This window comes from Aspergillus foveolatus (genome assembly GCF_047715535.1).
Source record: "Aspergillus foveolatus strain CBS 279.81 unplaced genomic scaffold BDW70scaffold_154, whole genome shotgun sequence".
NCBI lineage: Eukaryota > Fungi > Ascomycota > Eurotiomycetes > Eurotiales > Aspergillaceae > Aspergillus > Aspergillus foveolatus.
In genome coordinates this window covers 11,704-23,455 of record NW_027396218.1, presented here as the reverse complement: position 1 = coordinate 23,455, position 11,752 = coordinate 11,704, and the positions used below count along the sequence as shown (strand labels likewise).

Sequence of the window (11,752 nt, the reverse complement as noted above, 5' to 3'; positions counted from 1 at the left end):
ACCCAAGTTAAATAAAAAAAAAAAAAAAAAAAAAAAACAGTTGAGGTCCGGATTTTACCCTGGCCCGCGCAGTGAATGAAGTCGCCGGTTCTCACAGCCGAAGAGTACCAGTGCGATTTGAGGTTATTCTCGCCGAAGCCTTTGTAGGCGTACAACTTCATCGACACCGTGAAGGCGGTTTTGGAAGTCAGGTTGCGCGAGGAATAAGATAAAAATTGCTTCTGGAATTTCAACATGAGAATCTCATGGAATAAACGTCTTGGACATTCAATGAACTATACCCCGATGCAATTCATGATGGTCTCTGGCGGAAGATGAGTTCCGCGACGGGCCTGCGCAAGCGGAGAACGACGAGCAACTCCAATAAGTACCCAAGTTTCCCTCCAGATTGTGGGGCTAAAAAGTGAGAGTAAATTTCTCTGGAGGTAGTCTGAGAGAGTTTCATCACACACATCTCCAGCCCGACACCCCCAGGTTTGATGACCCCGCTAAAAATACCATGAAGAGGAAGAACACCACAAATTCTTTGATGCATTGCACAACTTTTCTTGCATGGAAACGAATCCGATTTTCCAGTTCGACTTCCTTCAAGATGACTACAGCAGTTTTGATATTCTAAACAGAATACACGTGCATAATATGTGAAGAGTCTAGCAGACAGGCATCCGACAGGCATTCCGGAGATCCGCGCCACTATCTTTCCAGTGTTATGAGGGTCTTGGACCTGTTCATATAACGGCGTTCTGCTACATCGAGGTTGTTACGGCCGCTAATTAGTGGTCCATGCACATACAAGGCCACGTCAGTCCACCAAGCCTTTCATTGCATTACAGGCTTGCTATTCGGTGAAGAGTTGCTGCGTTGTCCGCATGAAGCCGCAGCGTATTACCGAGCCAGCTAACCTAATGTAACTGCAAGGTTGTGTGAGGTACAGTGCAGGTTGATAGAGAAACAGATTGCTCTCTCTTGACTACACCCGTCCCCTGAAAAGGGTTATCCTGGATCCTCTAATAGGCCGACAAACAAAATAGCACACCACTTCTAAAGTTCCAAGCAGACCCGGCGAAATTGCACTGGCATTATCATATGATTTTGCCAAGAGTGACCGATTAGAAGATGTTGACGCGTTTTCCAGTAAGTTTCACTAATATTACTCCACCACTAAACCTCTATCCTTCAACGGCCATGTCGAACGATGTATTGCTTGACTTAATTGACTCGTGGGGCACCAACCAATCTCCGAAGACATTGAAACGGCCTGGCGGAATCGGGCGTTCCACTCCTTTATAGAGGCGATTTCGACCAAAACTGGTCAACGGTGTCTAATTCCGGGGCATATTTATCTACCCTGATGGTACACGTGTCCGGTTGAACCCAACCCGATCACCTCGCAAAATGTATGGCAGTTCAAGAAACGGGCCATGAAATCGGGCGGCGGACGAAAAATAGTGGAAGAGAGTAACAGGGCATGATCTTTCATAACTATGAAGCTGCTGGGACTACTTCGCTGGTATACCCACGCCCAGGCCATTCAGTCCTCCTCTGAATTATAGTCACCTTCTTGTGGCAGCCTCTGCGCAATTACCACAGTACTTTGCGCCTTTCGGTTCCCTCATTGCAATGGCTGCGGCGCAGCGACCACAATTATAGCATGTTGTTATACTGGGACTATTGATCAGAGCGACGGCACACGTCGCGCATTTGCTGGCGGTCGAAGAGAGAGTGTTGCCTGAAGCAAGGGCTACACCGCACTGGGTGCATGCGTCGCTGGAGCCGGACATGCTTTTTTGGACAGGAAGAAGATAATTTTGCTGCGAGGAGATTGGATTGATAATGTAGACCTGCCACGGATGGTTGAGTATTGTTCTGAATGTACACTGTGATCAGTATCAAGGGACTTGAGGGCCAGTGACAGGTGCAAACTCACTGTTCAGATAGACGCGTTAGGTTTCTGGAGGAGACTGATTGAGAATTGTAAAGAGATTCTGGAATTTAAAGCTGAGAGGCAGCTATTTAAAGTCTGTTCTCTAAATGATTCTCTTGCAGAGCAAGGCTGCATTGCTCACGAGGCTGATGAATCTAGACGCAGATTGGTGATTTTCCTTTTCCGCAGCCTTGCCAGTGCCGAGCAGCAAGAGAGAAGGCTGTCCTATAGCCTGCTCACATCGGCCTATCCAGACGTGCCAGGTCATTTTCCCAGCAGATACTGATTTGTCCCGTAAAATCATCGATAATAAGGGTTCTAGAACGAGGCTGAACGTGGAATTATTGCAGGCATTGCAGAGATTGAGCATATATGGCACTTTCAAAGAAAAAATGTTCGATTGGCAACATATCACTTTTCTATCCAGTTAGATAACGTATCTAGTCACATAAGTGAAACGCCTCGTGGCATCAAAGTTCGATAACACCCACCACTATCTTGCGAATGCCTAACTGAGCCCTGCTGGGGCCTGGTCGTCGTTTCTTACATCAAAATCTCAGTCAAGCACCTCCACACTGCAGAAGCATAGGCATCACCCATCTTTGCGGAAATGGTGCTTTTCGTATATATCAGACGTCTCCGAACCTTGTATAGGTCTAACACATTAAGAGATAAAAATCTACAGGTATACTTCTAGTTCCGAAGACAAATATCAAGCGACGTCATACCTACGCTCTGCTCTCTAGCCAATACAGTACACTAACGCAGTATATAATCAATTGCATAGGAAACCCTATCCTAAAGAAACAGAGAAGCAAATCAGTAGCCATAGCAACGTTGACCAGACAGAATTACCGACTCAGACAATAATCCTTGTCACCACTACCCCACTATAATACATTCATTGTGTAGCTCGCTCGAGCTCCTCTTTCGAGCTCTCATGCAGAGTCGCGGACCTCTTCGCAACTCCTTTATTCCATCGTACCTGCAACCCTCAGACAAGTAGACAGCATTTTTTGCTCAAGAGTCGGAAGGAAACGACGCCGAAGACCTCCATGTCTTTCCGTGCGAAATTTTCTCCTTGACGTGGCCATCCTTCTGGACGACAATGCAGCCGCGCTGCTTTAACGCCCTGACAAGGCTTAGGGCTGGTCGTGGATGTGCGCGAGTTTCTCGATACTACGGCCTTGGACTTCTATACTACGGTGTATTTGTGCTTTGTGCTGGATTACTGCTGCTGTACATGGTATGAATAGCATGTTTGAAGGAGATGAACAGACGTACCCGGGGAAATACCAGCAAGCCATATCAACCACATCCCAATCGACAAGATGCGATATTGATTAGTTGAAATGTTCCTCAAAATGATCGGCGACGCGAACTGTAAGATGGAAATGGTCCGCTGGCTATAAAGCCCGAAAGAGGAAGACTCATCGTGCTGGTGGCGCTATCCAGAGTCTCGGCGGAAACGGCAAACGGTCCTCACCACCGACATCTGCCGACTGCATCGCAACTCGAAGGTGCGAGACACGGTAATCAGAGGCCCTATTTCTAGCCGGCGTGTACTTACTGGGCCTCCGGCATTGTCCATCGTGCTACCTGTCTCCTCCGATGGCGGCTCATCGTGATAGGAAGGACTGCCAAACGGGACTTGTCTAGGGCATCTGCTGACGACGGCTGAGGCCAGCTGCACCTCGCAGGGGTTCGGTTACAGGAAGCGAAGGCAAGCGCCACGAGACAGGCTTTGCACGCTTGGTCCGGTGCTGTTGTACAACAATCCCGGATCAGAGGACGTCACTTGAGCGGAAGAATGTCCGTTAACCCTGATGGTTAGACTTGCTTTTAAGTCTAATACATAAATGAATCTTGATCCAAGCATGCAGAACTTGATCAATTTTCACTATATAGTTCTGCTTATAGATTTCTAGCTGTAAAGCTATGTATAAAATATGTATTTAGAAGTAGTATTATTTTAAGTTCTAGATTCATCATATAGAGTCACAGGGCATATAATCTGTATGAAGATTAAGAAGATTAATTTTTTTAGCCTTAAAGGGCTCGAGTTCATATCTAACAAAGAATGGCTTGCAGAATAAATGTAGAATTAGTGTCGGGAAGATAAAGAATGCCATGTACATTGCTGATTTAGGAAAATATGGATCAAACCAAGATGGACAGGAAGACGGTACAGAACGTATAAAAGCAGTACATGAAATTTTGGTCGTTGCAATGTTTGCTGTAATAGTCTGCTGTACTTGTGTTCTTTGGCTGGATGGGAATCAGGTTGCTGCATATAGGTGGTGGAAGTAGGTGGGTTGGCAAGCACTTGGAAACATGCACACAACCTGTGGCAGGAGCACGCACAAACAGCTGAAAGAAGACCAGAGAATGACGGCGCGGGTCCGGCGGTTGACGATCTATAAGGTTTAAGGTACGATTGTCAATATTCTGGAGCCCCTGTGATACAAGGGAGAAGTCCACACAGCTACTCTTCATAACAATCAACGAACCACTTCACCGTTCATATAGATATATATGTAAATATACGCGACATAGCACATTCTTCACTACCATACAGGCTTTTCCAAAGACAATGTCCATTTACTCATCATCGCGGATATCGACAACCGTCTGCTTCCATTTGCGAGCCGGGACACGACGCCTGAACAGGATGTCAATCTCACGGTAGGACCTGTCCTTCATCTCTGGAACCCAGATCCAAGCCATGGCGGTGCAGATGAAAGCGGTGCCAGCCCAGACGTAGCCGCTCTTGCCGCCCAGGTCCCACTTATCAGTGTTAAGCATGTAGCTGGAAAGGAAAATGCAAGGAATATTGACCAAATAATAGGCGCCTCGTCCAATACCGGTTGTCAGTGGCCTGAGGCGAACGGAAGATGTCTCGCCGATGATGACCCATGAAGCAGGGGCGGGTCCCAAACAGAACAGGACGGAGACGATCAAGCCAAGTGATGCTTGCGCATTGCTAGCCGCCGTAGCCTTAGGATCGCCAATTGAAGCCGCAATACCGAGCGCAATCAAGAATGCACAGTTGATGAATTGACCATAAACATAGATGGTGCGTCGGCCGAGGTATGTGGTGAGGATCCAAGAGACCATGACCATGATCCACTGGAGGGCAGAAGTGATGAGACCGAGTGCGAATGCGGTGTTGGATGCCATGCCGGCCTCTGAGCTGGTGTTAGTCTGCTATGAGGTTAGAGGAAAAGGCTGGACTCACGTTTGAAAAAGTAAACCGCTTGGTTAGCGATCAGATTGCCTGTCAAATTCTGAGATGCGTACACACCGCACACAATCAATGTGCGGTAGCGATCGGTGCCTTTCCACAGTTCAATAAGACTAGGCTTCTTCTCCGATTTCTCTAGCTCAATTGTGCGACGCATCATTGCGACTGCGTCAGCGGGATTCTCATTCGCACTAGCCCGTCCAAGGCGTCTGATAGACTTCTCTGCCTCGGCCAGACGGCCCTTTCGGACGAGCCACCATGGCGATTCCGGCGCAATGAAGAGTAGGATCGCGAGAGGAGTAGGAAACATCCACTGAAGTGCAATGGGCATCCTGGGGTGACTGTTAGTACAGTGCTCCTCGACGGTATCTACCGGAGCGGACGAACCTGTACGCGCTGGAGTCCGGCTTGGATTGGTAGTGATAAGTGATCCCGCCGACAATGATTGACCCAATCGCCCAGAACATTTGCAACATTTGCGTCGCTGGAGCTCTCAATCTCATTGGCACAATCTCAGAACAGTAGGCGGGTGCATTAGCAATAAAAATGCCCCACGGGATGCCTTCCAGGATCTGGGACGCGAAAAACATCCCATTGCTGTTCCCGAAATAGAAGATAAAGATGAACGCGTTCAAGAACATGAGAGCGCCAATGGTTGCCCATCGATAACCAATCCAACTGGTAATGGGACCTGCGAGGAAAACACCGATGAAGGCACCGATCGGCCCGCTGCACTGGAAAGCTGACTGCCATGAAGCTTCGATAATATAACCTTGGTCCCTTTCGCTATAGACACCAAAGTCATCGGCGAATTTTTGTGTGGCAATGAATTGTCCCATCAAGAAAACACAGTACGATTCCATGATCTATCGCAGCGTTAGGAAAATGATCTGCCGATCGTGGGTAGTGTAAGAGCTTACGATAGTGCATGACATGACGAAGGCCCACCAGCTGGCTGCGGGATAGGCCTTGACGGCCTCGAGCACAGTCATGTCAAATTCGACCTTCTCGGCATTGATGGCGCCCATCCTGTCGTAGTCGACCTTCTCGTCGCTATCGTAGACAGGTTCGCCCTTGGAGGTGGGCTGCGCCTCGACCTCCAACGCTGAGGTCTGCTTCTCTGTGTTATCGCTACTCATGTTGACGATCTCTGAGATGATCTCTGAGAGAAACGGGTGGAGAAGCGGGTGATTGAAAGAGATGCAGGCACAACTGGGGGTTTCAGATCTTTATACGTGCGACAGCACGCTTGTAATGGTAACCCGGGGCTAGCTTAATTGAGTGAAGCTCACTGCGGATTTTCCGGCCTCGACTTGTTCAACCAACCATCATTTTCCCGGATTATTATGGTGGCACTGTCACATTCGGCTCGCCATCGCTTCAATCAAGCTTTCTTAAATACACGTAGGTGCATGTTCTCTCGAGCTGCCCTAGAGCCTACGTGTAACGGTGTTATACTAATCAACTCATTCTGGGCTCTTGTCAAACGAAGTAATCCGATACGTCTATTCGGGAGGATATGTACCGGTCCCTTCGGCCATATTCCCCCGGAGTGCAGTTGCGGGGCCGCTTTCCTGTGGTTTCTCCCTCGGTTAATTCCAGATGCATCAGGCAACCCGAGCACGTTCAGATTGGATAACATGGTAATTATATTAATATTGATTATAATGTCGAGGTTATTCACTATTATACTTCCTAGCAGATTGTTGACGGCTATCTTTTGCGTTGCCTCTGGTGTCTTGGCTTCTTCTTATAACTTGAGAATTAGTTTTTTTTCGTATAGCACTCTTGTTCATAACAATAATCAGAATAAATTCTAAGGGTTAAAATGTACACAGATGATACTCTCACGTGAAAGATGGCTGGTTATTTAAGACACCTGCTAACTTGCTTTTCCAGGCTGGAATGATCCTTCAATATCTGCAGCCAATTACTTGGACATACTGTGCAAGGGGGTCGGCTCGGTGTGGAGCGTCTGATGCCAGTCAATGTGAGTCTGAGCCCATTTAATCCACGAATAGAACAAACCTTTCCTCGGTTAATTCCGAGATTTAGCCCTTATTTCCCCGCAGTGTCATTTGTGGGGTGATATTCTGTTGGTTTTCCTCACTCGGTTAATTCCCCAGTGTGCGGGCCTGGGGTAAGGGGGAATCGCCACCAGCACCACCAGCCTGTATTGCGTGTTCTCCGCTTCCTTTTCATTTAGGATCCTGGAGACCCAGCTAGCAAACCAGTTGAGAGCCATGGTATAATTTTATGAAATATCAAGGTTAACGCTCCTACCAAATCTGTTGGGAGCCACTGGTAATCTGATAGAGATCTGTGCACTTTCCAAATGGACCACTGATGTGACATTGCAGTTGCAGCCTTGGCAGAATCCAGAGCTTTTAGAAACAGCTACGAAATTTCATTGATGGCACTTGGGCTCGATTGATATTCTGCTCCTGTCATAAAACCCACGCTGCGAGCGACAATGGGCGGAGAGTCCGCGACGGTCTTTTACGTATCTGTCAGAATTGTCACGGCCCCTTGTCCCGTGATCGCGATCATCTTGCTTCATCGTGTACACATGAATCGACTTCTGCCGTCCTTGACCGCCTACTAGATAAGGCTAGAATTCGCCTCGCAAAGACATCCCACAAACGATCCCTCCGTGTACATATTTCTCTTCTTCATGCTTAGTATTCTGAATATGAGCGCCGGAATGGTTGTTTGAATGTTCTGATAGGCTCGCCGTCTTAATAATGATTAAACGACGTCAGCCAATCGACCAGCTGCGCCGCAGCTAGCGTATGACAATATCGGAAGAAAGACGGTCCAAACCGTCATATTGGCATTATGAAGCTAAGTGTTATGGGTCCTTGCCTATACAAGGACCTTAGACCTTAGTGACTCTGCCAAGGCCTACATTGTCCTGAAGGCGGTGAGTTCGCATCAACTAGAACAAGATCTGACCCAGCACCCTTCAGCCATTGGAGTACCCACATATTTCTCAGAACTGAGGCCTGAAATTGGCCTTGAGTCGCTTGATTCAGCTTCCCTTTATATGCGATGGTTCGTTGTAGGTCGTTATTTGGCTGGTGTAGGATAAATGGCAGGTCCGCTGCCGTGTCACTCTCCAAGCTAGGTACACTGATGGGGATTCTAAGAAGTCGATCTATGCTGACGACCCCGGTTGGGGCAGGGAGGTAGCAGCATTGGAGCCAATGTCTCCATCTCTCATCTTGCTCCCCTGTGAAATATCCCTGTCAGTAATAGTGTACTGCATCTCCCGGAAAGGTTGCGGTCATACTCTTCGCCTCCCTTCTAGCGTCGACAAGAATTTCGAGAAGCTCATTTCTCGTGAAATCTGGCCTCGCTCGCGTTCTGCGATTTGGCGCAACTGCGCATTAATATCGGAAGCGATGCTATGTAGGTGCCGATATATCTGCTCGCAGTTCCTGTCGATGCGCTCTACCTTTTCCTCCGTTCTCTGTACGCCGGAATGGATGGCAGACAGCGTTTCCTGGGTGACGATGAACGTGTTCTCGATCACATTGTCTCGGATCAAGCTGATCGCGCGTTCAAACTCTTGGCGAGCATTCGCTAGGTTTCCAAATATCGCATCCACATCGGGGCAAGCATTCACATCGCGTCTGCGAAACCTGAGCCACTGACCGCGTTCTCCTGGCTTCCTTGCCGTGAGTACTATCATGTCTTCGAAGGACTCGAAGATGGTCTGGGCTAGACGGTCGGCGCAGGCGCAGACGTCTTTACTGGTACGGAAGCTCCTCTTTGCAGGGTCTACTTGGGAGAGGGTGTCGCGGATCGCAACAAATGCGCTCAGTATCTTTCGATGTTTCGCTGCTGAGATTTTGGCAAGCTGTTCAAGGTCTGATTGTGCAGACGCTGGCATATTTACGGGCAAACGACCGTGAGGAGATAGAGCCGAAGGTAGAGGCAGAAGAATCCTGGACAGTACTGGTTAACTAGATCGGCAATGCCACTTTACTTCCGGAAACACAGTCTGAGTATATGGGAACCAACATCCCTGGCAAGTCCAAGGAGATGCTCAACTATCTGGGAGGCTTGACAGACTATATCAAACGTATTACCGGCGCGGTGGCTCTTGGGTACCCTGACCACTATGTTAGTCACTTTGTTCTTTGATTTCCAGCGAGATAGCTTAAGGACACTTTGCTATGCAACTGTCATTCCCGTTGATACATTCATGGACTAAGATTGAGCCTGACATATGTAAGTCTCCAAAATTCACCGCTAGCCGCCCGTCCTTTGCAAGTCTGGCCCCCGCATATGCAAGTGAAGTAGTCCGACAAATAGTCCGTCCGGCCGGACCATCACGGTATTGCAATAATTATTGCAATAATTAATGAGGTGGATTCCACAATTTCCCCATGCGGTCTGTTTTTCGCCTATCCTATCCATTTCATCTAATACAGAGATACTTCATGTACGGGACACTTCAGTCTACTTAAAGGACTCATATTTTGAATCAGGATTGTCACCCCAGGAGGTTACCACGCAAGGTTTTTCGGTACAGATCACACGAGGAGCTGTCTTGCACTGTTGCATTCGAAATGCTTTCCTCAATTGCCGGTCGAGTTTATATGATCAAGGGGGCAGCATCCTGCATTGGGCGAGAGACTGCAATTACCGTCGCGAGGCTGGGAGCCGCTGGCCTTGCAATTAGCGATGTAAATACAAAAGGCCTGCAGGAGACCAAAGAAGAATGTAATGCCCCGTGTTAGCGAAAACCTCAAACTCGCAAACCATACTACCAGCACGTTTCGATTTCGAGTGTGGGTTAACATGGGAGAACAAATGACCAGATCACTAGCTGGACGCGTGACTCCGTACAACACTTCGGCCGCTTGGACGGTGCAGCAAACGTGGCCGGGATAGCAACAGGCGAGGGCTCAACTACTTGCCAAACCATGGTATGTCATCACTCATTTCCGCCACATTCGAAGGCCCGGTAGGTAGTCGGCTGACTCGACCTGTAGACTGCTGAAGGCTGGGATCGCATGATGGATGTGAACCTCAAAGGCGTAATGCTCTGCATGCGGGCTCAACTGCCTCATCTCCTTCACCCTGGGGGTGCAGTTGTCAACGTCTCGAGCACCGCTGGGCTCCGCGGCTTGCCGCACAATGCGGCATACTCAGCGAGCAAGTTTGGAGTTATCATTCTAAGCGAGACCGTCTCTGGGGAATTTGGCCCACTCGGCGTACGCATCAACTCTCTGCTACCGTAGGTTCAGCCGCTTTTGCCTGTTCTAGATTCTCTTTCCAACCTTTCGGTGGGCCTATTGATACTGCAATCTTCCGCGACGGAGAAGCTCGGGGGCTTTTTGACTCCAATGCCTTGAGTAAAAAACACATGTTTCCGCCAGATGAGCCAGGCACAAGAAGTAGCCAAGGTTCTGTGCTTTTTACTTTTCGACAATGCCTCGTATGTGACTGGAGGTATGTTCCAATTCCGTGTTCCAACTCAGTTGGAGTGCGGGCTCTCATCACTTTCCCATGGGGTCTAACCTTCGAAATAGCACATTGGACAGTGAATGGAGGGTACAGTGCGTGTTGAGCAAGGACAGAGACCCTAGAGCACAATTGCTCGGGAAATAAACAGATTGTGCAAAGAATTTCTGGAAGAACATACGTAAAGGCTAAGCTTTGTCGGAGAAAATCGTCGGTGCCTCATGAACGTGAATTGATCTACGGATCTCGCCAGCATAAGCTAGTCCCGTTGGATAACCCCGTTCCTATGGAGGCGTTTGCATCTTGCTATAACAGAATGCGGTCAATTAAGCAGCATACTGGCGACGCGGAAGAAACAGCTACGGCAGAGACCATACGACCGATACGCCGCAGAGTGTCTTTGCTCATACTTTACAAAATAATCTGCAGAGAAATATCGCGACTCAAAGACCAGCCTCGGAGGCCACATCCCTCAAAATATCTCACCAACGCTATTGAAAATATCGTGGACAGAGCCTGTAGCCCTCAGGGTATGTCCGAACGAAATGAGTCTCGAAAACGATCTTGTTTCCTCTTCTCTTACGCCTCGCTGCTATTCCACGAGAGCGACTTTTTCATCGCTAGAGATAAGCATCTGATACCCATTGAGGTGGAATGGCCTGCTTGGCGTGTACTTGTTGAGCAACTAGACACACAACTCATCTACCCCTACATCGACAGCCGGTTTTTCTACGGCGAGCTGCGCTTGAGTCGCTTGAATAAGATAAACGCCCTCATCCATACACCCCTGCGCGGGTATATGGCTCGATGCTTTGGTTTGGTTTGGTTTGGTTTTATTATTTAACGTCACTCGGCGGATCACGGGGCCCAACGTGATCTGCGGCCTCCCAAGGGGCATCTGGACGTGCTGCCTAAACAGAACTCCCTAAAACTAACAAGATACAGGTTTGAAGCAGCAACTATGGACAATATATGTTGGAAATGAGCGGAAGAAGCATCTGGCGCTACCCTGTCCAGGTCTTCGAGGGCAGATGCCCGTTTTGACTACCTATAGATTGGGGGGAGGGGCCGAACCCTTTATCCAGGTAGATGTGTGGACTGTCGCACTA

At 48.6% G+C, this 11,752-nt stretch overlaps 3 protein-coding genes across 3 annotated transcripts; 1 reads left to right on the top strand and 2 right to left on the bottom strand.

Annotated features, from left to right (window-relative positions):
* Window positions 1-4,525: 4,525 nt before the first annotated feature.
* On the bottom strand, window positions 4,526-6,307 carry BDW70DRAFT_164877 (putative MFS maltose transporter; the record flags this gene model as incomplete). The annotated part of the gene is made up of 4 exons (XM_073741586.1): window positions 4,526-5,112; window positions 5,163-5,500; window positions 5,556-6,034; window positions 6,089-6,307. The coding sequence occupies 4 exons, from the start codon at window positions 6,305-6,307 to the stop codon at window positions 4,526-4,528; spliced, it is 1,623 nt and encodes a 540-aa protein (XP_073590846.1).
* A 1,572-nt stretch (window positions 6,308-7,879) lies between these two features.
* On the bottom strand, window positions 7,880-9,330 carry BDW70DRAFT_145517 (uncharacterized protein). The gene is made up of 2 exons (XM_073738439.1): window positions 8,353-9,330; window positions 7,880-8,295 (listed from the first exon to the last, which is right to left on the bottom strand). Exon 1 carries the CDS (start codon window positions 9,061-9,063, stop codon window positions 8,455-8,457), a length of 609 nt encoding a protein of 202 aa, XP_073590845.1. The 5' UTR covers window positions 9,064-9,330; the 3' UTR covers window positions 7,880-8,295; window positions 8,353-8,454.
* Window positions 9,331-9,745: 415 nt separating this feature from the next.
* On the top strand, window positions 9,746-10,814 carry BDW70DRAFT_166842 (SDR family NAD(P)-dependent oxidoreductase; the record flags this gene model as incomplete). Its single annotated transcript, XM_073742099.1, has 5 exons — window positions 9,746-9,909; window positions 9,985-10,105; window positions 10,172-10,416; window positions 10,564-10,631; window positions 10,712-10,814. The coding sequence occupies 5 exons, from the start codon at window positions 9,746-9,748 to the stop codon at window positions 10,747-10,749; spliced, it is 636 nt and encodes a 211-aa protein (XP_073590844.1). The 3' UTR covers window positions 10,750-10,814.
* Window positions 10,815-11,752: the final 938 nt, after the last annotated feature.